General features: G+C 44.7%; 1 protein-coding gene across 1 annotated transcript in view; it reads left to right on the forward strand.

The window, feature by feature from the left end:
• The window catches only part of SLC4A11 (solute carrier family 4 member 11), a 92,373-nt gene extending 75,973 nt beyond the window's left edge, over positions 1–16,400 (forward strand). The window contains exons 16-20 of the mRNA XM_058024903.1: positions 70–238; positions 3,207–3,380; positions 7,840–8,035; positions 10,217–10,386; positions 13,905–16,400. Of these exons, the coding sequence (XP_057880886.1) occupies positions 70–238; positions 3,207–3,380; positions 7,840–8,035; positions 10,217–10,386; positions 13,905–13,968 (773 nt within the window). The 3' untranslated portion in view covers positions 13,969–16,400. The remainder of the gene's footprint in view (positions 1–69; positions 239–3,206; positions 3,381–7,839; positions 8,036–10,216; positions 10,387–13,904) is intronic.
• The last annotated feature ends 5,802 nt before the right edge of the window (positions 16,401–22,202 follow it).

Below are 22,202 nucleotides of genomic sequence, written 5' to 3' on the forward strand. Positions count from 1 at the left end.
TGGTGTGGGTAAAACATTGATGGTTTTATAAGAAGGTGCCTCCTAACATCCTTCCCCTCCTCTTTGCAGTGTCCAAATTTAACTACAACGCCTCTGACAGCTTGTTTGTGCTGGCCCCTGTGCAGTCCCTGTCCATTGGGTCAGTGATGAGTGCCATGGGGCTGGGATTTCTCCTCTCCATGCTCTTCTTCATCGAGCAGAACATCGTCGCGTCGCTCACCAACGCCCCAGAGAACAGGTAACACCTCTGTGGAGGGCTGTCCCTGGGTCTGTCACCACCACTGCTGGCCCAAAGCTTATCTGAACACCAGAAATGTATTCAGGGTGTGTTCTTAAGAATTTCTGTTGTCACAGGTGGAGGTAACTGCTGCTTAACTCCTCACCATGCCCAAAGCCTGATGTTGTGGCAATGAGCCAGAACCACAAATCCTCCACGATCTCATCACCTCAACCTGTTTCTTCCTTACTCTCTGCCCAACACCATTGTTTGTCCTCTAAAACTCTCAAGGCATTTTTCAGGAAGAGTTTGGGACACAAGAGGTGGTGTAGTGAATGTGGAGTGGATGTTTTGTACAGTTTGAGGTCTTTGGATGCACCTCAAGATATTTTAGAGAGTGTCTGACACATGTGGACACTTGCACTGCTCTTGCAGTACAGAGAATTTGTTGAAAATGAGAAGTCAATGACCTACATAAATGCTGTAGCACAATGTGCTGCAGCTAAGCATCAGGAGTGTTGGGAGTTGGTAAATTCCATCTGCAAAAAAGGTGGAAGTGCAATAAAACAATATGTCCAATGTCTGATAAGTCTCACTTGTGTGCAAACTTGAGATGTTGCACTATTAAAATATTCCCTCTGATGTTTTTGTGCCAACTGCAATCAGATGTGATGTCAAGAATGAATGTGGATGACTTTTTTTCCAGGGGAACTACCACGTCTCTGAGGATTTTTTGCTAATGTGATGCGTGGGAGGGTTCTCTCCTTGCATAATATCCATTAGCATTCTCCATGTTGTAGCTGGAGTGACACAGTATTAGGAGAGAGGAGACAAGCTCAAATTCAGCTACACTAATTTAGTTTCCTTTGACCACCTCTTATCTCTATTATATCCCTTTAAGTGTTGCATAAATCTGTATGTAAGTGGGTCATCTCTCGGCTAAGATGAATTTCTTCTACACTTTTGGTATTTTCCACTAGAGTGTCTTTAAGGAATGTAAAATACTCTTTGGAGTTTTTTACAGTGCTTTTCAGAGCATCTGGGTACAGAGCTGAGCTGGTCAGGTGTTGGGGCAGGGATTTTTAGAGATGTAAAAGCTGGGACTTGACACCATCTGTTTGTGGTGCCAACACAGACACTTTGCACTATCCCAGGTTGCTCCAACCCCCATCCAGCCTGACCTTGGACACTTCCAGGGATCCAGGGGCAGCCACAGCTGCTCTGCGCAATCTGTGCCACCCATACAGGGAAGGATTATTTTCTAATATCTCATCTAAATCTACTCTTTGTCTGTTTGAGTCCATTCCCCCTTGTCCTGGAAGGCTGCAATGAAGTCACCTCCAGACTGAACAATCCCAATTCTCTCAGCCTTTCCTCACAGAGCAGAGGTGCTCCATCCCTCTGATAATCTTGGTGGCCTCCTCTGGATTCATTCCAACAGGTTAATGTCCTTAAAGCCTTCTGAAAAGAATGGGGAGGACAACAAACAATGACCCTGAGGGTGCTGAAGGTGCCTTTGCTCAGAGAAAGCAGCACGTGAGCAGGGGCTGTGTTTCCAACGCAGGAAATGCGTTTGCAATCCCACCCTTCCTGCCAGCACCTTCCAGAGGCATTACAGGGCAGACACCTACCTGACCCACTCACCCCACAGCCTCCTCAGTCAGTGGAAGGGGACACTCCCAGTGGGACCAGGCTTTTGTCCCAAAACAAGCCCCACCCCACATTTCTGCTGCCCAAACAATGGCTTTGATCTTCATGGGCTGGGTCATCTCTACCAGCTCCATGTGCCTCATGTCCAGGAGTATCATGGGTGGCTCCAAGTCTGTGCAGAGGTATTCATTGCAGCTTGTTTGGGTGGCATTGACATCTAAATGATGCTCCCTTTCCAGCTGGTGGTGTCCACAGAGAATTCAGCTGATCCCTCACATTGTGTGAGGATGTCAAGTGCTCCAGTGGCAGAGATTCAGCCTGAGACCTTTCAGTGAGGGTTTAAAGTCTGAGAGCTGAGTCCTTCCCCAGCTTTTTTTCTACACTTTACTCATAATATCTCAGCATTATATCTCTCTTTACTCATAATATCTCATAATGTCTCCTACAAGATAGGAGTATTCAGGAAAGGGACAGCCCTTGGAAAAAATGGTTAAAGTCGATGTGAGTTCAGTCTTGGTGCTGCTTTCTGCACAGTCCTGGCAAAGTTGGTGTGCTCAGATTCCTCAGTGAAGGCTGTCAGATTCCCCATCCCCTAACAAAGAAAACAGGGAGGCTCTGCAGCATTTGATGAACTTAAAAGCAAATTTCCTTGGCTGGCTACCAACCTTTTGGAATGTGTTGCCCAGAGAAGCTGTGGCTGTCCCCCCTAGAAGTGTCCAAGGACACGTAGGATGGGGTTTGGAGTAACCTGGGATAGTGGAAGGTGTCCCTGCCTGTGGCAGGGGGTTGGAACTGGATGATCTTTAAGGTTCCTTCCAACCGAAACCATTCTGTGATCCATTCCACAATTCTGTGACTACCAAGGAGGAGCTGAAGTTTAATGAATTCCTGTCCCATTTTCTTATCATGCAGTAGCAATTACATAATTAGGGGATTACTGCAGCATACCAAGCACATGTTCTGCTCGTGGGGAAGGAGACAGATCAGTTTCTTGTTCTTACAAACAAGAAAATTCAGTGTCAGTACTTTGACAACAAATGTTCAGGATTTTATGTGGACTCTGTGAGCAAACACATGCATGGATTTTGTGTAGACTCTGCAATAAATGTAGGAGAAAAACACTGAAATTTTCATTGGCTATTATTTCATGGGCTGCCTTTCTGCTCAGCATTGTTCTGTCCAGATGACAGCAACTTTGGGGAGCAAACCATCACATTTCACTCCTTTAGCGTTCACACGGTAAATCCAGAGGTGTGAAATCTCTGTGTGTGTGAGAACTTGAGTGTTCGACACAGGCAGCCTGTAGGGTGTAACTGCTGTCCCCAACTGCTCATTGCAGGTTGGTGAAGGGCACAGCCTACCACTGGGACCTGCTGCTGGTGGCACTGATCAACACGGGGCTCTCGGTTTTCGGCCTGCCCTGGATCCACGCGGCCTTCCCGCATTCCCCCATGCACGTCCGGGCCCTGGCCTACGTGGAGGAGAGAGTGGAGAGTGGACATATCTATGAGACGTAAGTAGGGCTCTTTGGATTAATTTTTGAGCTCTTTGGATTCATTTTTGTGCCTTCCCAATCCTTTGGAAACGGTGGGTTTGCGTGGTTGGGGTGTTGGGTGTTGTATTCCAGATAGGAAAGTGATGGAAAGATGCACCCAATGAACCTTGATTTGGCTTCAGCCCCTTCACTCAGGCACTCAGATTCATGCTCTGGGCAGTGGCAGCATCCTACAGGGATCCCACCCACTCCATTGCAAATTCTGCTCTGGAAAAGTCAGCCAAGGCCATTTGCAGTTTCAGCCTTGTGGAAAGCTGAGGAGATGCTTTGGCCGGATCTCTCCGGATGCTTTCCCCAGAAAGAATCCAAAGCTGATTCACTGCCTGAAACCTGTCTGGTGGTTATTACGAAGGGGAGGAAAAATGCACCATTATTTCAGAGCTCCCATAACATCTCCCACCACATTTTGGGAAGGAGATGCCTAAATTCTCTGGGTTTTAAACAAAAACAAGTGTGAAGCCATGGCTGGGTCATGGGTTTCTATTTAAGACCAACTCTTCTGCTGCTCTGAGTTGAGCAACACATTCTTATCACAGACCTATTAAAAAAATTAAAAACCTTTTTCTCATGAAACAATCTCTGCTCTGGAGCAGATCTGGCCTGTTTGATCTCAGTCTGTTGCAGTTGAGTGCTTTTACCACAGGAGTGGTAATTTCCACTCACATACCATTAGTTTTAATTATCCTGCCTTGGTTTCCATTTTCTTCATTGCCACTTATCAAAAGTGATGCTAAGTGATCATTGATTTTGGGGGATGGAGTAGGTCTGTCTTAATCTCAGTCTTTCCTTCATGCTTGTTTTGGTGCCAAATGGCCCAGCCCAGCCAGGCACAGCTGATTTTTGGGTCAGGGATGGACAAATTTCACCTTCCACATTTGGAAATTGCTGAGTTCTGCTGCACCCTGTAACTCTTCTACAGATCTTTTCCTGGGAGATCAGTCCCTTGGGTTTGTGTTCCCGTGAGGATATGTTGCTATTGGTTGTTTCCACAGTTGTACCTCTCTTGAATAAATGCTAAACCCTATTTAAAGAAAAAATCAACTTTGAAATTTGAGTTCTGTAGAGTTTTAATCCTTGCCCTTGCTCCTCATGTGCATGATGTGCTCTGGGATACCTGCACTCTCTTTCTTTGGGAGATGCAAAACTCACACTTTGAAATCCATGTGCCAAACCTCCCTCCTGTGTCTCCTGTTGTCACTTTGAATATCCAAATGCCTCTTTTTCCTGTTTTTCCACTGTCATGGTTCTGTATTCTGGCTTTGCTTTGACCAAGTCAAGTCCCCTGCCTGAACTAAGGACTAATTCCTGCACCCCTCCTCTCCTCCTTCACCCCAAATAAAAGCACCAGAGAGGCCTTTTTGGCCACTCTGTCCAAAATACAGCTGCAGGGATTATCCTGGAAGGGCTGAGTGCTGCCCTGATCTCCCTGAGGATGCTTCCTCATGGCACAGCTCTGCTCTGCTGGAGGCAAATTGGTGCTGGGGACTGGATATTGGGAGTGAAAAAGGGAATGAGGGTTTCCTGGTGCTTTGAACTCCCTTTGAGACCTAAGCTTTTTGTTCTCTGCAAAGCACTGGGGCTAGAACAGGAGGCTCCAAGCAATGCAGTCATCTTTTTCTTTTTTTTTTTTTTTTTTTTTTCCCTCTTAGCCAGCTCTGCTGAAAAAGAAATGAAGCTCAATTAGAAAATCAACTCTGTCTCCCTTGGCAGGCTCCTTGCCTGCACTCAAAATCAAAGCTCCCACAGGATGATGATATAAACAAGGATAAAGATCTGTCACACTGAAAGCAAAATTTTCTTCTCCCCTGTAGAGAAACGATTTCAGTTTCCTGTGGCAATCTGCAAACAGGCTCTTGTTGCTTACTTGGAGAAGTTCAGGAATGGCTAATCCCATGCTAGCCATATTTAGAGGATTTTGGGGAAATGAGCCTGGATTATGCTCTTTAATCTCCATTAGTTACTTTATTTCTATCACAGCACAGACTTTCTGGAGCTGTTTCCTCAAGGGCCAAACCAGATTCTGAACACATGGAAATCAAGGATTCCTCTGTCAATTTAATGTGACTGTGATGTTCTTATTCTGGAAATGAGGTGCTGGAATTAGCAGAAGACCAATCTAAAGCTGGGAACATCAGTTTTACAAATATCATGTTTGGCCAATTATGAGCAATTATAGCTATGTTCTGATAAAATATTCCAAACTAATAAGTGGCATTAGCAGGAGCTGGCAGCAATTGCAGTACATCTTGCCTGTGATCAAACACAGTGCTGTGATTGCTGCATCCCTAAGAGATGGCTGCAGAAAATTCCATGAACTTCAGAAATCTCTTACCCAAGGGCTGCCACTCTGAGCTTGTTCTTGCAGCCTTGCTTCTGATGGAAATGTGATTTTGTAGCTCCTTTTGTTCCTGAGCTCTTCCGCTTGCATGACTTCCCTTGCAGACTTGTGTGTGCTTGCAGGGCAGGAGCCTCCCCAGCAGGAGGAGAGATCTCTGTGTGAAACAGCACAAATTCTTCCTCTGTGGCTGACCTGGTGATGGAGGAACTCTTGTGTACCTGGAGGAGGTTAAATCAGTGCATCCTTAAACTCCTGCTGCTCTGAGCCACCAAGGAGGCTCGTGGTGGTTCTGGCAGCTCTGGAGTGGCCAGACTGGAATTACTCTGGCACAGTTGCACTTGAAGCTGCTTGGCTTTGTTCATCTCCAGCAGTTATGTGGTGATCCAGGCCTGGAGGCAGTGGGAAAGATGCCAAACTCTGTCCATTTAGGTGATGTCCCAGTTCCACCAGAGCTGGCAAGAATGGAGCACTCTGCTCTCCCTCAACCTCTCTAGGCACTGGCAGGGACCCCTTGGATGCGGGAGACTTGCAAGAGGATCCAGCAAAATCTGTTTGGAAGGAGAAAAGCTGTGGTTTAAACCTGTTGGAAGGTTACTTAAAGGTTAACACCTCTGTGCATCCTGTCCTGGTAATCCTGGATTGTTTGTAGGACCTGCCCCACTACTCACAGAAGAATTCCAGTGTTGTCATCAGGATTTTGTGTGCTGTTTGTGGTACCTGTTGTTCTTTAGGTCTCATGACTGCTGGTGTTAATTCTGCCTTGTTGTCCAAATCCTCAGAGCAAGCTTTGGGCTGTCACCCTTTCCCTCCCTGTCCAAATACAGGTGTTGAAGGCTCCTTCATCCCCTTTTGTTCCTTGAAGGTATAAACAGATTTCAAGTTCAACCTGACCTTACTTCTAAGCAAAACTCTCCAACTTAATGTTGCAATAATTGTCTTCTTCAGAACAGAATGATTAAGAAGTCCCAGCAGTGCATGTGCAAAGGAGAGAAGTGTGTTCTGATAGATCTTTGGTGTTAATCCTCAGAGAAATTTGTGTATAGGGTTAATTCAGAATTTGAGGGGTCTCATCCAGGGAATGAGGTCACTAAATGACACCAAAATAGCCTATGGACAAAATTTTTCCCTCATCATAGGGGGATTTATTCACTGGCTGATCCACTGTATCGTTGGATTTATCTTCTAAAAAGAAAAAACAAATTAGGAATCCTCTTTTTCTTTCCTTGTAAGTAGTCTTGACAGATGTGGGTTTCCTTTCCTCCTATTGTTTCTGGTGATTTTTTTTAGACTGGGAGGAGATGCTCACAGGTTTAGCTGAAGTGCACAGAAAACACAGCAGCCTCCCCTTAAGCAGGTTGCTAAAGCTGCTGCCTGCTTTCCTGTCAGTCTTCCCCTCAAAAAAAAGCTGAATTTGTGGCCTGTCAGCTCTGGAAAATTTGCATTAATTAATGACATGTTTAGCATGGTAATAGGCAGTTGCCCACAGCAGGACAGAATCCCTGTGTGGTGCTCTCAGCACTCCCTTCCGTGTAAACAGGGAGATCCTCAAATCCATCAGAAATGCTGACTCGCTCTCAGGAGGAGACTGCTGACTTGCTGTTTGCTTTTTTGTTTGTTTTTTTTTTTTTCCCTCCAAGACGTGCCTTATATCCTGGAGAAGTCAATGAGTTTTCTTTGGGAGAGAAGCCAGTTGCATGTGCCCAGGGTAAAGCAAGGGAGGGAAAGACCAGAAAGAGGATTCTTGGCTGGTTGTTTTTTTTGTTTTTTTTTTCTGCATTGTGCTAAACAGAATCAGTTTTGAGGGCAATTTAGTTCAGGATAGGATCTGTCAAGCTTTACAGAAGGGGAATTTGGCACTTTTCCAGCTGCTCTGTTTGAGCTGTGGATTAAGTGCCTGGCCTGGCTCCAGCCAGGCTCTGCCTCCTCAATGTCAGCGCGGGGCCAGAAGTGCTGATTTCACTGGTGGGGATGAGTTTCCCTTTCCCTGGTGGCACGTGTGCTCCATGGAGCAACCACTGGGACGCAAACGGATCTTGGGGTGTTCTCCCCATCTCCTAACCCCTCTTTTCCTGCTGCCAGGATTGTGAGTGTGAAGGAGACACGGCTGACAAGTCTGATGGCCAATTTCCTGGTGGGGCTGTCGCTGCTGCTGCTGCCGTTCCCCCTGCAGTGGATCCCAAAGCCGGTGCTCTTCGGCCTCTTCCTCTACATCGCCCTCACCTCCATCGATGGCAACCAGCTCTTTGAGAGGGTGGCTCTGCTGCTCAAGGAACAGGTACCTGGAGCTGTGTTTGCAACCCAGCTGTTCAAAATCTCAGCGTGGGATTTTTTTGTGAGGTGTTTATTTTTTTAATGAGGGTTTTTTGGGGATTTTTAAACCCTCCCCGTGCTGTCGTGTATTGTGTTTGGGTTTTCCCTAGATGAAGGAAACAATGATGAATCTGACTCCCTGTTCTTAGAAGGCTAATTTAACCATATTATATTAAAAAATACTAAACTATACTATACTAAAGAATACAGAGAGGATACTTACAAAAGGATAAAAAGATAATAATTTATAATTTTATGATACTATATTATATTAAAAATTACTAAACTATACTATATAAAAGAATACAGAAAGGATACTTACAAAAGGCTAAAAAGATAATAATTTATTATTTTATGATACTATATTATATTAAAAATTACTAAACTATACTATATAAAAGAATACAGAGAGGATACTTACAAAAGGCTAAAAAAATAATAATTTATTATTTTATAATACTATATTATATTAAAAATTACTAAACTGAAGAATACAGAAAGGATACTTACAAAAGGCTAAAAAGATAATAATGAAAACTCCTGACTCTTTCCAGAGTCCCAACACAGCTTGGCCCTGATTGGCCAAAGAGTGAAAACAACTCACAGCAGAATCCAATGAAACAATCACCTGTGGGTGAACAATCTCCAAACATATTCCAAAAGAACAAAACACAACAAGGAGAAGCAAATCAGAGGATTATTGTTTTTCTTTTTCTCTGCGGCTTCTCAGCTTCCCAGGAGAAAAATCCTGGGCAAAGGGATTTTTCCAGAAAATGTGAATGCCACAGTTGTCATCTGCAGAGTACATGCATTTAAAAAAATAATAATATAAAATATAATAAGCACAACATCAAGAAATTATGATCTTTGATTTCCCCAGCAAAGCTTCAGGCAGGTATTTTTTGGTGCTGTTTTACACTTTCATTTTGTGTGAAATACAGCAAGATGGGATTTTAAACTCAAAATGAAATTACTTGTGTTATTGAAACCTCTGTGATGTGGGCTGAAAACAAACCTGGAAGATGTTTTTTTAAACCTGTCTCTGTTACAGGTGCTAAAAATGTGTTGTTTGGGAGTGTAGGTGGTACCTGGAGCAATCTCCAGCTCACCTTCTCTTATATAACAAGGATCAAGTGCTTAATAAGCCCAACATTTGGCTCTACATCTCTGCTAATCTGTCTTGATCCCCATTATTACATCCCAGAGGTCAAAACTGTGAAATTTGGGTAAAGATTGCATTTGTCATGTCATGTCAATTTTTGAACAGCTACTGATGTATGTGACTTATTACTTCTGGTTTCAGTAGGAATTATGTGTGGAATTTTCCAGGTTTTGGCATGCAAAATTAAAAAGTATTCTCAAATATGGAAAACTCCCTTTTGTGGAAACCTTTTAATGAGTCATGGCACAATCTAAAAGCCACTGAGGCTGTGTTGGTGCCAGCAGACAGTCGCTCATCCTCTTCATTGATGTATAGACAGTGAGTCAAAGCCTGAGTGCTCAGACATGAGCAAGGAACTGTCAAAAGAAACCACCATATTTAGCCTATTAATGTCATTTTTTCCCCTTTATTTCTCAAAAATGGGTGGCTTATAGGAGCTGAGAAAATCCCTGTAGTGTGAGCATAGCCTCTTCCCATGTTTCCCTCATCTCCTGAAGCCCTAGAGGGGTTCAGCCAAGAGATGGGAGCTCCGGGGGCAAGCCTGGAGCTTTGCAAGGCTATAAAATAATGAGGAGCTGGGTGTCAGGGGGAGGAGCCATGGACAGGAACAACACCTGGATGCCTCTGCTCTCCTTCCCACCTCTGGCTCTGGAGCCCTGGCAATCCCAGTCCTCCTCAGGGAATCTCATTACTGCCCTTCCCAAGGTGTTTCACTGCACTCCAGATGTTCCCTGAGGGGTGTCCTGTCTTCTCTGCAGGCTCTCAGTACCCACTCATCCTCTGGATCTTACTGCCCATGCTGTGGTTTCTGGAATTCACTCTACAAATCCTATGTTCAACTGCTAAACCTTTTAAGGACCCTGATGGTGATTCATGCATTGTACAAATTGATGACTTCCCTCAAACCCTGGTGTCCCAAAGCTCCATTCTGCTGTCCCAAATCCAGGTCCCTGCATGTCTAACATGTGACTTTTCTCTTCCCAGACTGCTTATCCTCCGACCCATTACATCCGCAGAGTTCCCCAGAGGAAGATCCACTACTTCACAGGCCTGCAGGTCCTGCAGCTCCTCATCCTCTGTGGCTTTGGAATGTCACCCCTGCCTTACATGAAGATGATCTTCCCCCTCATCATGATAGGGATGATCCCCATCAGGTAGGAAGCTTGGTTGTATTTTTTCCCCTGTCTCCCATGTCTTGTGTTTTCAGGCTTGGATTGTTGGAAGTCTGAGGAGAGGAGAAACTGGAGCTGGACTTGTTTAGTCTGAAGAGAAGAGTGAGAGGGGATCTCACCAATCCATATAAATGCCTCCAGGATGGTGCCAGACTCTTTCCAGTGATGCCCAGTGACAAGATAAGCGCTAAAGGCCACAAACTAAAACACAAGAAGTTCCACCACAATATGAGGAAGAACTTCTTTATGTTGAGGGTGGGAGCAGCCCCGGAGTCTCCCTCTCTGGAGACATTCCAAACCCACCTGGACATATTCCTATGTCACCTGCTCCTGGGGAATTGGGCTGGGTGATCTCCAGAGGTCCCTTCCAATCCCAGCTATTGCATGAAGTAGGAGTGGTTCAGGAGGGTTTTCTGCATTTTCCAGACAAACAGCTCCTGGAAGTGGGTAATAACAAGGGATTTTTTACCAGCTGCTGAGACCTGAGGAGAAATCAGGATTTCACTGCTGCTGAGAGTTGTGCAGAGAGTTCTGGGCTGGCAGATGCTCTTCTTCCAGCTTCTCAGGAGACAAAACCTCTCCTTTTTAGTTCCTTTGAGATGCCTGATCTTCCAGAGAAGCCATAGTCCAAACCTCTAAGTGGTATTTGATAACGTTCCTTATCACTTTGCAATTTGATTTTCCAGCAGAGCTGGAAACTTTTCCTAAGAGGAATCCTTATCTCTTACATAGTGCTGTGGTGACCTCCCAGAACTCCTGCACTGCTGGATGCCCCTGTCAACGATCAGTTGGGTGAAACTGGCCACATTTAAGCTTAAAATATATATTTAAAGCTGGGAGGACCACACAATATCCTACAGAGAGAGAGAGAATTGAGATAGAATCATTAAGAAATTTAACTAATTTCTTCCTTGGGGTTCATTAGCAGCCACTGCCCATCATTCTCCAGTTAAATCATTCATGCTCTCAGTCCTTTGGATATAATGAGAGGCCATAAAAAGATCTTGGAAGGAACAGATCAAGTTTCCAGTCCACTTGATTATTTTTAAGCCAGCATGGTACCAGTGATATCTGCTTGACTTTGAGCTTGCAGTCCCAGAGATTTTGCAAAGTCCAGGGCTGCCAATTTGCTGATCTGCACCACCTGCAGTGCTGTTTTCCTTGGCTGATAAAGATGGGTCCAGTCCTTTCTGAAACAAAAGCAAATGTTAGAGCCACCATGGCTTTCAGCAGGATCATGTCAGAGCCATTTGGGCTGGATTTTAAAAGATAAACAGGCTTGGAAAACACAGAAATTATTGTTCCTCTGGTGGTAATGTCTCACCTGCCCTTCACACTTGCGGCACTTGGGGTGCCTGGATGAGTAGCTGGTAAATATTCCAGAGCTGGATGAGTGGCTCCTGTGGGAATTGCAGCTCAGTGCAGAACAAAAAACGTGGGGCACACTCGGCCAAATTCAGGCATTGGACATGGTATAAAAAACTCAATTAGTGTGGAGAGAATGCAGTCAAAAAATCTGATTTTGTACTCAGAGCTAGATACTAATATGCAAATCTATCTTCTTTTCAGTAAATAAGATGCTGTCACTTTATACCCTCTGTGTTGCTAACTCATTTCTCTTTCCAGGGCAGTTTTTGCCCAGCAGCTGGATAATCAGCCCTGCTGCCAAGGGGAAGATGCTGCCTGGCACAGCATGGAAATTTGCCCTTGGCTTTGCTTCCTCTCATTTCCTTTGCCTTCATGTAGTTTGTGTGGCCTCCAGCCAAGAAGGCAGCACCATGATCCATGAGCTCTGTAGTTAATGACTTTTTCCCAAAGATCTGGCACTCTAAATAGATGAGGCACTTGAAGAAATTTAATATATTTTCTCCAATTTGTTTTTTTAAAGAAGTGAAGGGAGAAGGAGGAGGTGGGACAGTAGCCAGGGGGCAAATTCAAGAATCAAGCAAGGCATGGCTTTGTTTGGTGTCCCATCCAGAACTCAGCCATGTCCCAAAGCCACATTTCCATCCATCCAACAGCTGGAGAAACATGATTTGTGTTGTCATTGGTGGGGGATCACTGGTGTGGTCTCAGACAGATTCTGAGAAGCCACTGAAATCCATGACTGCAGTGGAAAACAGCTCAATTGAAGAAGAACTTGATCTCTTTGGCTCTTCCCAGTTCCTGGCCTAGATTCAGAACTTTGGGATGATGAGTTTTTGGTTGCCCACAGAAGAATCTTCTCTCCAAGTTGTCTCCTATCTGGGCTCTCAAGCATTTTATTCTATGATGGGTCTATTTAAGGAGATCCTGGTATTTCTCATTTATAAGTGATGTTCGGGATCTCTTGTACAGCTGTTGAAATCTGAAACTGATTTTTTTTGGTGCTTTATCAGTTATTTTAACAGCTGAAGAGTCACATCCTTGTAAAACAAGGGAAAATGCCACATAAATGTGCATTGGGATTGGGTTTTTTCTCATTTTTTGTTGTTGTTGTCGTTGTTGAGTTGTAGTTTGTATTTTATTATAGGGTGCTTTATTTATAAAATAAAATATAATAGGGTATTTAGGGTATTTGATTTATAAAATACCCTATAATAAAATAAAATAATTCCTTATAATAATAATAAAATAAAATAATACCCTATAATAATAATAAAATAAAATAATACCCTTCATAATAATAAAATAAATAATAATAATAAAATAATAATAAAATACAAACAGTTTTATTTACAAAATATTTAATTAGTTTAAAATATTATTTTAAACACTTCTTAAAATAAATTTAAATTTTATTTAATGTGTGACGGTAGTATAAAAGTAGTGTTAGTTCTTATTTTTAAAATGACATATGTAATACTATTTATTTATGTAAATATATTATTTGGGTTTTTATTTAAAATTTTTGTATATATGTGAATAGTTTTATTAATTTATTAATTAATACAAGATTTACAAGAGCAACCTCACAGTGCCTTTCTAACCCAAATATATTAATTTGTGAGGATGTTCTTGCAAAAAATCAAATTTAAAAACATTTTTATAATAAGTAATTTTTATTAAATTTTTTTATATTCAACTTACTTATTAAAGTAAACTTATAATTTTTTTTAAGTAATTTGTTTTACATGTGTTTGTCCATGCATCTCCACGTGGAGAAGCCGGACACCAGGTCAGGATGGTCTTGTTTGGAGTCACGGCTCTTCACCTCTGTATTTTTGTCACCCTGAGGACTTGGTTGTGACAGAGCTGTGGGAAAGTGACTTCCTCCAGTGAGCATGAGGATGAGGATGTTCTCTTTCCAGCTGGAAGGAGGGAGGAGGCTCTTGCAGAGGGACTCAGGCATTGCTGTTCATATAAACAAAAGCTGTGTTTGCTTTTGTGGGGTATTGCTGTCCCCACTTGGTGTCCCCCTCAGTGTGTGAATGTCACAGCCAATCTCACCCTGGAGCTTTAGGACAAGGAGGAAAATGCTGCACAAACAAGGGCTGATCCCTGTGTCTGCTCTGCCCTAGGTACAACCTGCTCCCCAAGATCATCGAGGCCAAGTACCTGGATGCCATGGATGCAGAGTACTGAGTGTCCCCAGCCTGCAGAGCAGCAGAGACAGCCCTGGGGGCCAGCCAAGGCCTGGGACCATCCCTGCAGCTTCCTTTCACCACTTTCTTCGTGCTCTGACGTTGGCAATGCACTCCTGTCACAGCTCCACGGGGCCTGTGCCAGACCAAGGGAGCCTTGAACTGAGAGGACGCTGCTCTCTGGAGCTGTCAGGCCAAGGAGCTTTATGGAAAACGCTTCTTTCCACATCCCCAAAGCACACCAACCCCAAAGATCAGCCTGGCTGCACGGTTGGAGCATCCAGAGTTGGCCTGTGTTCCCTTGTTTGAGGATGGGGGGGATTTTTTAATGCACCACATTCTTTTCTTCCCCAACACTAAGAACAGACCCTTGTTTTATAGAATGACAGCCCTGGCCTGGCCTTTGAAATTCCAATTCCCTGTGCATCCAGTGTTCCCAAATTGGTGTTCTGGGTGGGATGGCCTCGTGCTAAACCACTGATGGCAGCAGAGATGGTTTTCTCACATTCATGGGTTTGGAAGCACTTGCAATGTGTACTGCTACAACCCACAGCTTTGGATGAATTTTGAATCCCAGCAAATGAGCTGGGAACATTCAGAGGCTGGGCTGGAATGGCCCTGTGGGTGAAACCCCTGTTGGGTTTGAGCTGTTTGGGCATTAGTTTGGATCTCTCTCCCATTTCTCCTGGGTAATCAAACACAGAATTGTAGGTTTTTGCACAACTGCAGCATTTTTTGCTTGCATCCAGAGGGCAGTTGTGTGGAGGTTGCATATATACATATGTACAGTAGTGCCTATGTGTACATATATACATATGGAGTTGTGTATATATTTTGCATAGATATACAAATAGGCCTGGTTCTTTCCAAATTCACAAAGTGTTTTGTGCACTCAGTGTTACCCACCATGTCCTGACCATATACTTGTTCTCTCTGCTTCAGTGCTGCTTTTTCTCATTTTGAGATATGGTCACTTTTATTCCTTTGGAAGCTGCTCAGTTACTGGTTCTGTTCATGTGTTGCTTTCCTCAAGGTGTTTTGTTTGCTTTCTCTTTCCTGTGGCTTGAGACCTTCATCATTCTGTCTCGAGGCTCCACCATGTGAATTTTTCATTTAATTTTGATGTACAGAATGCAATGAAAGTTTTCCTCTTTTCACCTAATCAATATTTGTTGGTCATTTCATTGTTTCTGTTGTGTAGCTGATTTCCAGTTTCCCTCCCCCTGCCCCTCCCAGATGTTATATTATATTTCTGGATGAATCTTAACTTCTGCTGTCTTTTATATTTCAGTTTATTTAATTTTGCTTGTACTATGGTCAGTTTTCTTATTTGGAGTACTGTGAAACAAAGCTGCCCTTTAGTTCAGTGCTTGGCACATCACAGGTCACAGCTAAAAATGTTCAGAAAATTGTGGACCTCGGTGATGAACTTTCAAAAGAGTAGAAATGAGGGAAGAGGAAGAATGTAAAATATGAATTTATCAGCACAGAGAAGTGTGTCTCACCAGTTGCTTGCCCAGTAAATGATGCAGAGTTTTTTCCTCCCACCCCAACATGGTGAGGGAGACCAACCCAGCCATGAGGGAGGAAGGCTTTGGGTGCAAAGCTCCTGTGCTGATGCTGAACCAGGCTCAAGCCACTGCAGATTTGGTGTATTTGCACTAAAGATCAGAAGGTATTTAATCTTTGTGGAGCTGCCCACGGCTCTCAAACACGTGTGCAGAACTAATTTTTGCATTTTCTTACTAAACCCTTTGTATTGAGACTCTGGAGGAGAGCAGTGAGAGTTCCTATACCCATGATTTTATATCCCTGGGGGAATTGTAGGGGAAACCCCTCAGCTTAGCAGGCAAAACAATGTCACAGACAGCAAAACCACGACTTTCATGTGGCATCAGGATGATGTGAGAATTCTCAGGGTCAGGGTGACCACCCCAGTGCATCAGAGCAGGGAATTTGGCTTTCAGCAGCCTCAGGGGCAGCTCCCGCATGTCTGACAAGAGCAGGTACAAACCCAAACGTGGTTTCTGACCATTTTCCCCAAGATTCCCTGGCTTTTGAGTCAATTCTGTGGCAGGGTCACTCAGAGCTGTTAGCAAGGGCTGCGTGCAGGAACGGGGGCAGGCAGGATCTCAGAGGTGGCACGGCTCTGTCTGATCTTCAGTCAACAGCAAAAGGGCAGGTGACAGGCAGCAGTTCAGGACCTGCTGGGAGCCAGGCAGTGCAGAGGCTGCTGAGGCTGAAATAACATGTTTTTCCCACAGATGTCAAAAGATTGAAGCAAAGCTGCAATCAGAGGTGTCATCCTCTGGCTGAGTGAAGCTGTAACACACACGTGACCCGTGGGTGAATTCCTGGTGTCTCCACAGGAAAAAGTCCCCTTGGGGGGTGGTTTGAGGGGTATTTTGAGTGCTGTGGCTGGAGGAAGGACAGGATGTGTGACTTTGGTCCTCTTTGAGGCTCTGGGTGGGATTTCCCATAGTGGGGTGGACTGGCCTGCAGGTTTTACCAGATGAAATAATTTTGAGATGCACCTTCCATTTCCCCACTTAGAAGAACCAAAAATGTCCCCATCTAAAACCTTTTTTAAATGTCCCCATTTAAAACCTTTATAAAAGATCCACTTCAGATAGTGTCAAATGGTGCAGAGAGAATTGAAAATCCAGGCAGCAGGGAGGGTTAAATATCAACCACAACTCTTGTTTGTATCTTTTCCTTCAGAGGTGTGACTTGAGTGTTTGTGTTTTCTTTCTAGCATCAGTAGGATTCTGTTCTGCAGGGTTTTTGTTCTTACAGAAGTCAGGGGCCAAAGAATCAACTGATGGGAAATCAGCACAGCTTGAGGGGGGGAAAAAAAAAGCTGTGCTGGCTTGGACTGATTGAACATTTGAACCTATGTCTCAATATTTGGGTGGAAGGGAGATGTGAGACTCGAGGCCTCTTGTCTCAGGAGGGGTTTTTATGATCCTGCGGAGGATTTATTTTATTTTTTTTCCATGCCTTTTCTCTTCTTGTTTGCTTCTGGTTTTGCTGACTTAAGTGCAGGCGTTTCCAGGAAGTAGCTGACTAGGGAAGGAGGGTTTGTTCAGAGTTGATTGAGCACTTTAATACTTCTGTGAAGGTTTAAGACAATTAGAATGTAAAAGAAGTTTTATTATAAGCTCTTTATATACGCACAATGCTCTGTGTAACTGTTGCCAAAGAACTGAGTCTGAAAGGTGTCAAGAGCTGTTGGGAGAGTCTGTGGGCTTCACCTGGCATTGCAAGGTAGGGAAAAGCTTCTGAAACGAGTGGATTTTGGAAGTTGCCCTTTGACAGCTGCCAAAACGATCAGAAACTGGAGATAGAATAAAATTCTACTCTCAAACTTGTAGTTTTTGATCCTTGCATTGAATGTAGGAGCTAGAAGTGAGCTTGACAATTAAAATTGGATTTGTACCTGACTGGTTTTGTTGGTCTGAGACTTTATTTTGTTGCTTTTGAAGATGTGCTGTGTGTGGGATTGGATGTGTTTGTCCATGTAATTGAAGGGAAGTTGGTGAAAAGGTGGAACTTGCTGACCAAGCAGTGCAGCCCTTTTGGGATTGCTTAGGGAGCAGAGCTGACAACTGCAACAACCCCAAACTCCCTAACACCAACATTTGAAGTTATTAAATAAATGTCAGGCTCCACTTGGATGTGCTGCAGCAGGATGGGGGTGGAGTAAAGGGATTCAGCTGCTTTGGCTCAGGGCTGCTGCTGTGAAGGGGTCCAGGATGAGCCCCAGCACTGTGGGACACAACAGGAGCTTCCTGATGATCCAGGAAAGAAACAGGGTGGATGGCCACACTTCTGTACAGCTGTAGGTTCTTCCCCAAAATTCCACATCACCAGCTGCACCCAGAGACTTCACAAACTCCTGCTCATGATCTTTGGCTGCTTTAGGAGCTGCTGCTGCACTCTGCTCTGTGGACACTCCTGGGAGGAGGAGGAAATTCCCCAAAGTTGGATGGATTTGAAGGTGGGAGGGCAGGGGTTGGTTTGGGAGGGTTTTTGTGGAGTTCTCAGCAACAAGAAAGAGACCTGAGCTGTCACATCACCAAAAGCAGCTCCTGTGTGTCCCACCAGGCACCATCATCACACATTCATGTTACTCCTTCCCAACCTCTTTTTATTGTTTGTTGCATTCTGAATCTGCCCTTTGCAGCTTTTTTACCTGCCTAGAACATTGATGGGCAGAGTCAGGGGTGGCTCAAGCACCTCTGTTGTGTCTGTCCCCCCAAAACTCAGTGCAAACTGTTTGCTGTCATCTCCTAATTCAGCTCTCTGCTTCCCCAACCAACTCTACAAGCTGCCTCTGGAATTTCCATGGGGAAATGCTGAGGGGGAATTTTTCCTAGAGAACCTGATCCTGTGTCTGGCAGTGGCTGCTCCTTTGCCAGATAACCAATGATGAAGGATTGACTCATAACTGTGCAGCAGCTGCACCTCCCCATCTCTTCAGAAATCTCCTTTATGGTCCCTGTTCCTGTTGGGATGTCCTCCTTTCATCTGCCAAGCTTCCCAAACAACCCAAATGGACATAATGGGGTGGGGCTGGGTTATTTTCTGTGCTGAGGCTTGAATGTTAGAAGGGAGTCATCTTCTCTAATTATTTTCCTGTCTAATTAAGGCATTGAAGGACCAAAGCTTGACCATCCCACTCGTGGCTGCAGCCTTGCTTGCAAAGAGCAAACCAGAGCAGAGGGGAGGGAGTTGTTGCAGTACAAGCTTTAGAATCACAAATTAGCACTTTCCTCTTTGGCTTTTGGGTGTTTTCCTCTCACACTTCCCTGGCTGTGTCTTTCTTTGCCTTGTACAAAACGCTGCATGAGCTGGGATCACTTTGCTCTGCTCTGATGTCACATTAAATATTGAAGAGCCTGTCCTGGGGGAGCTGCTGCCTTCTGCTCCCCATCTGCTCACTTGGAGACTCTGCTCTTCATCCAGGAGACAAATCCCTGCTGCTGCAGGAGCAGTGTCCCTGAAAGGGCACACAGGAGGGTCACTCAGCCACAGAAGGGGAGCAAAATGCAAAAAATTGGGGGAAAAAGCTTGAAAATAAAATCTCTCCTGATCTGAGTGATGTTGGGACTTCTTAGTACGTGAGAAGCAGGAGCTCTGCAGCAGTGAGGTGTTTGTGATGTGATCAGGAGCCTGCAGGAAATCCTCCTCATCAAATTCAGCATGTGGGGGACTGATTTCAGTGCTGATTTTGAGAGGGCTGGGGGCAGTACTTACCTGGTAGATCCAGGGGTGGCTCAAGCACCTCTGTTGTGTCTGTCCCCCCAAAACTCAGTGCAAGCTGTTTGCTCACCTGCCCAGCAGCAGCAGTTGGTGTCCTGGAATGCTTTTTGAGGTGAGTTTTCCGTGGCTGGATGGCCTGGGTGGTTCTGCAGGGGTGGCAGGAGCAGAAGGTGCAGCCCTGGGTGCCCTGAGCATCCCCAGTGCTGCGGGGAGCTCTTGGATGGGGGTGACAGAGCTCAGGCTGTGTCCCCTCCTGTCTGGGGCTGCATCTCCTTGGAGCTCTGCTGGCACCTCCCATTGCTCAAATTTGGGACCAAATTTGATTTCAACAGCACCTCCAGGGAGTGCTGGCCTGCTGGAGCAGGATTTTATGGGAATCACATCTTCATGGAATCACAGAGTGGTTTGGGTTGGAAAGGACCTTAAAGCCCATCCAGTTTCACTCCCTGCCATGTTCAGGGACACCTTCCATCAGCCCAGGTTGCTCCAAGCCATGTCCAACCTGGCCTTGGGCACTGCCAGGGATCCAGGGGCAGCCACAGCTGCTCTGGGAATCCCATCCCAGCCCCTCCTCAGCCTCCCAGGGAACAATTCCTTCTCAATCTCCCACCCATCCCTGCCCTCTGGCAGTGGGCAGCCATTCCCTGTGCCCTGTCCCTCCAGGCCCTTCACTGCAGAGCTCCCTCCCATTCTGATACTAAAAACTAATTCTGATTCTGGGATTGAGTGGCCAAGTCTGGAAGCTGCAGCCCCTGGGAGGTGTTGGATGTGTCCCTTTAGAGCTGGGTCATGCTCTGAGGAACCCACAGGTCCAAGGGGATCCCATGGGAGAAGGAATGATCCAGCTGCAGAGCACAGCTGGCACTGTGGAGTGAGGAGCTGCTGATTGACCCTGGGAGGGTTTATTTAGCCTGCTTTCATCAGTGACTGAGGGCTCTGCTATTTTTGGAGGTGTTTATCCCCTCCTTTCCCTGCCCTCTTTGTGGGTGTGAGTTTGTACCTTGTCCCCACAAAGGAACGATTGGATTCAATGATCCTTGTGGGTCCCTTCCAAGTTAGGACATTCCATGATCCTATAAGATGTTACCCCAGAAAACAGAAATTCTCTTACTAAAAACTGCAATAGTTCAGCTCCTAAAAAACCCAAAACTTTACCCAAAGTACACCCTCAATGCAAACCAGCCCCTTCCCCATGTTCCTCCTGAGAAAGGAGTATCCTAAATACATAAATATCCTAAATCCTCCCTCATTTCCCCTCCTGCTTTCCCTGCAGGGAGTGTAAATGCAGGATAAGCCCTGCTTAAGAGAAGAAACCTTCCAGGGGCAGACCCAGCTCATCCCCAGCCCTGCATCCCCTCTCCCTGCAGCACAGGCTGGATTTCCAGGGTTTATTTCCCCCCATGATGTGTAACTGGTTAAATTCTTCATTGGGAGCCCAGGAGGTTTTTCCCAGGATTCTCAGAAAGGATTTGAAGTGAGGGAGGTCCCTGCTCAGGGATTTCTGGCCCATGGATATTGCACTTGCTAAAGAGGCTCTCCCAGAGCACGTCCCTGATCTGGTGTTGATTTTCCAGTGAAGGATTTCCTTTGATAAGAGTTGCTTGGAGGGGGAGGGAGGGAGGGAGAGGGAATTCCTTGGCTGTATAAGGAAGCTCTGTATTTAAAATGGAAAGAAAAAAGAAATATGCTGTTTAGATATTTCTACTTTTTGTCCAATCCCTGTTTTTTCTTTAATCTGGGTTTCTCTCCCAGCGCTGAGGGTGTTTCTCTGGGGATATTTGGGTAATCCCCAGCACTTGGAGCACTTGAGCATCTCAGCTGTGACTGTACGAGCACGTGTCTGACACAGGAGAGTCTGGGGAGCCAAAACCTGGATTATTTCATCATTTAATGGAGAATAACTGCACCTTTTACCTGATTTGGTGCACTGGCAGCATCTGGAGCTGGCTCTGACTTCCTTGGCATCACCCAAAGCAGAGAAGAGTCCAAATCCTGGTGAATGTTGTCACTGGGGATCCTGGGAATTCTCCAAGGAGTGGATTTGTTACCTGCCACAGGATCCAGCATCCAGCTGCCAACTCCAACCTCCTGTAACTCAAAGAGGAGCTCACAAGGACACGAGATTGAGGTGAGGCTGGGAATGGCTGTGTGGGTGTGAGAGCAGGATCTGGGACAATCCAGAGCCTGCCAATATAGAAATTGTAACATTTCTTTTTCTATTATGATATCAATATTGATATATTGATATAATATATATCAATCCCTGTATATTGATATGTTATTATACATATAATATTGATATATAACTATGCATATAATATTGATATATTGATATATTAATATTGCTATTGATATATTATTATACATATATTGATGCATTGATATTGATATATTGATATTTTATATATTTATTGATTATCTCTATTATACATATTGGTTATATATTTATTTATATATAATTATTTTTCTATATTGATATTTTATTATACATATATTATTATTATATCAATATTGGTATTATTATATTACTATTTGTTGATAATAAATAAATAATGCATATATATATATAATGCCAGTATTGCAACAATTTTATTGTCCCTGGTCTCCAACCATTGCATCTCCCCAGGTCCTGTGGGATTCCTCTTCCAGCTCTGACCTTCATCAGCATGAGCTGCCCTAAAGCAATGCTGGTGACCCTTATATAAATCTATATTATTTTTTTTTAATCCCAATTCCTAAATGGACAGAACCCCAGGAAAAGGGGGACCAGTTTGGGTGGTGTTAATTTGGGTGATTTTTTGCTTCCCTTGGATTTTTGGGATGGGAGATGCTCCCTGCTCTGCCTGGGGACTGTTGGGATGTGCCAAGAGCAGAGCACTGAACCTGCCCCAGCCCAGGGCTGCTCCCTCCTGCACAGGCTGGAGAGCCCCAAAACAGGAGAGAAAAATGGGTGAGAAGTGATTGTGCTCA

This window comes from Melospiza georgiana, chromosome 5 (genome assembly GCF_028018845.1).
Source record: "Melospiza georgiana isolate bMelGeo1 chromosome 5, bMelGeo1.pri, whole genome shotgun sequence".
Taxonomy (NCBI): domain Eukaryota; kingdom Metazoa; phylum Chordata; class Aves; order Passeriformes; family Passerellidae; genus Melospiza; species Melospiza georgiana.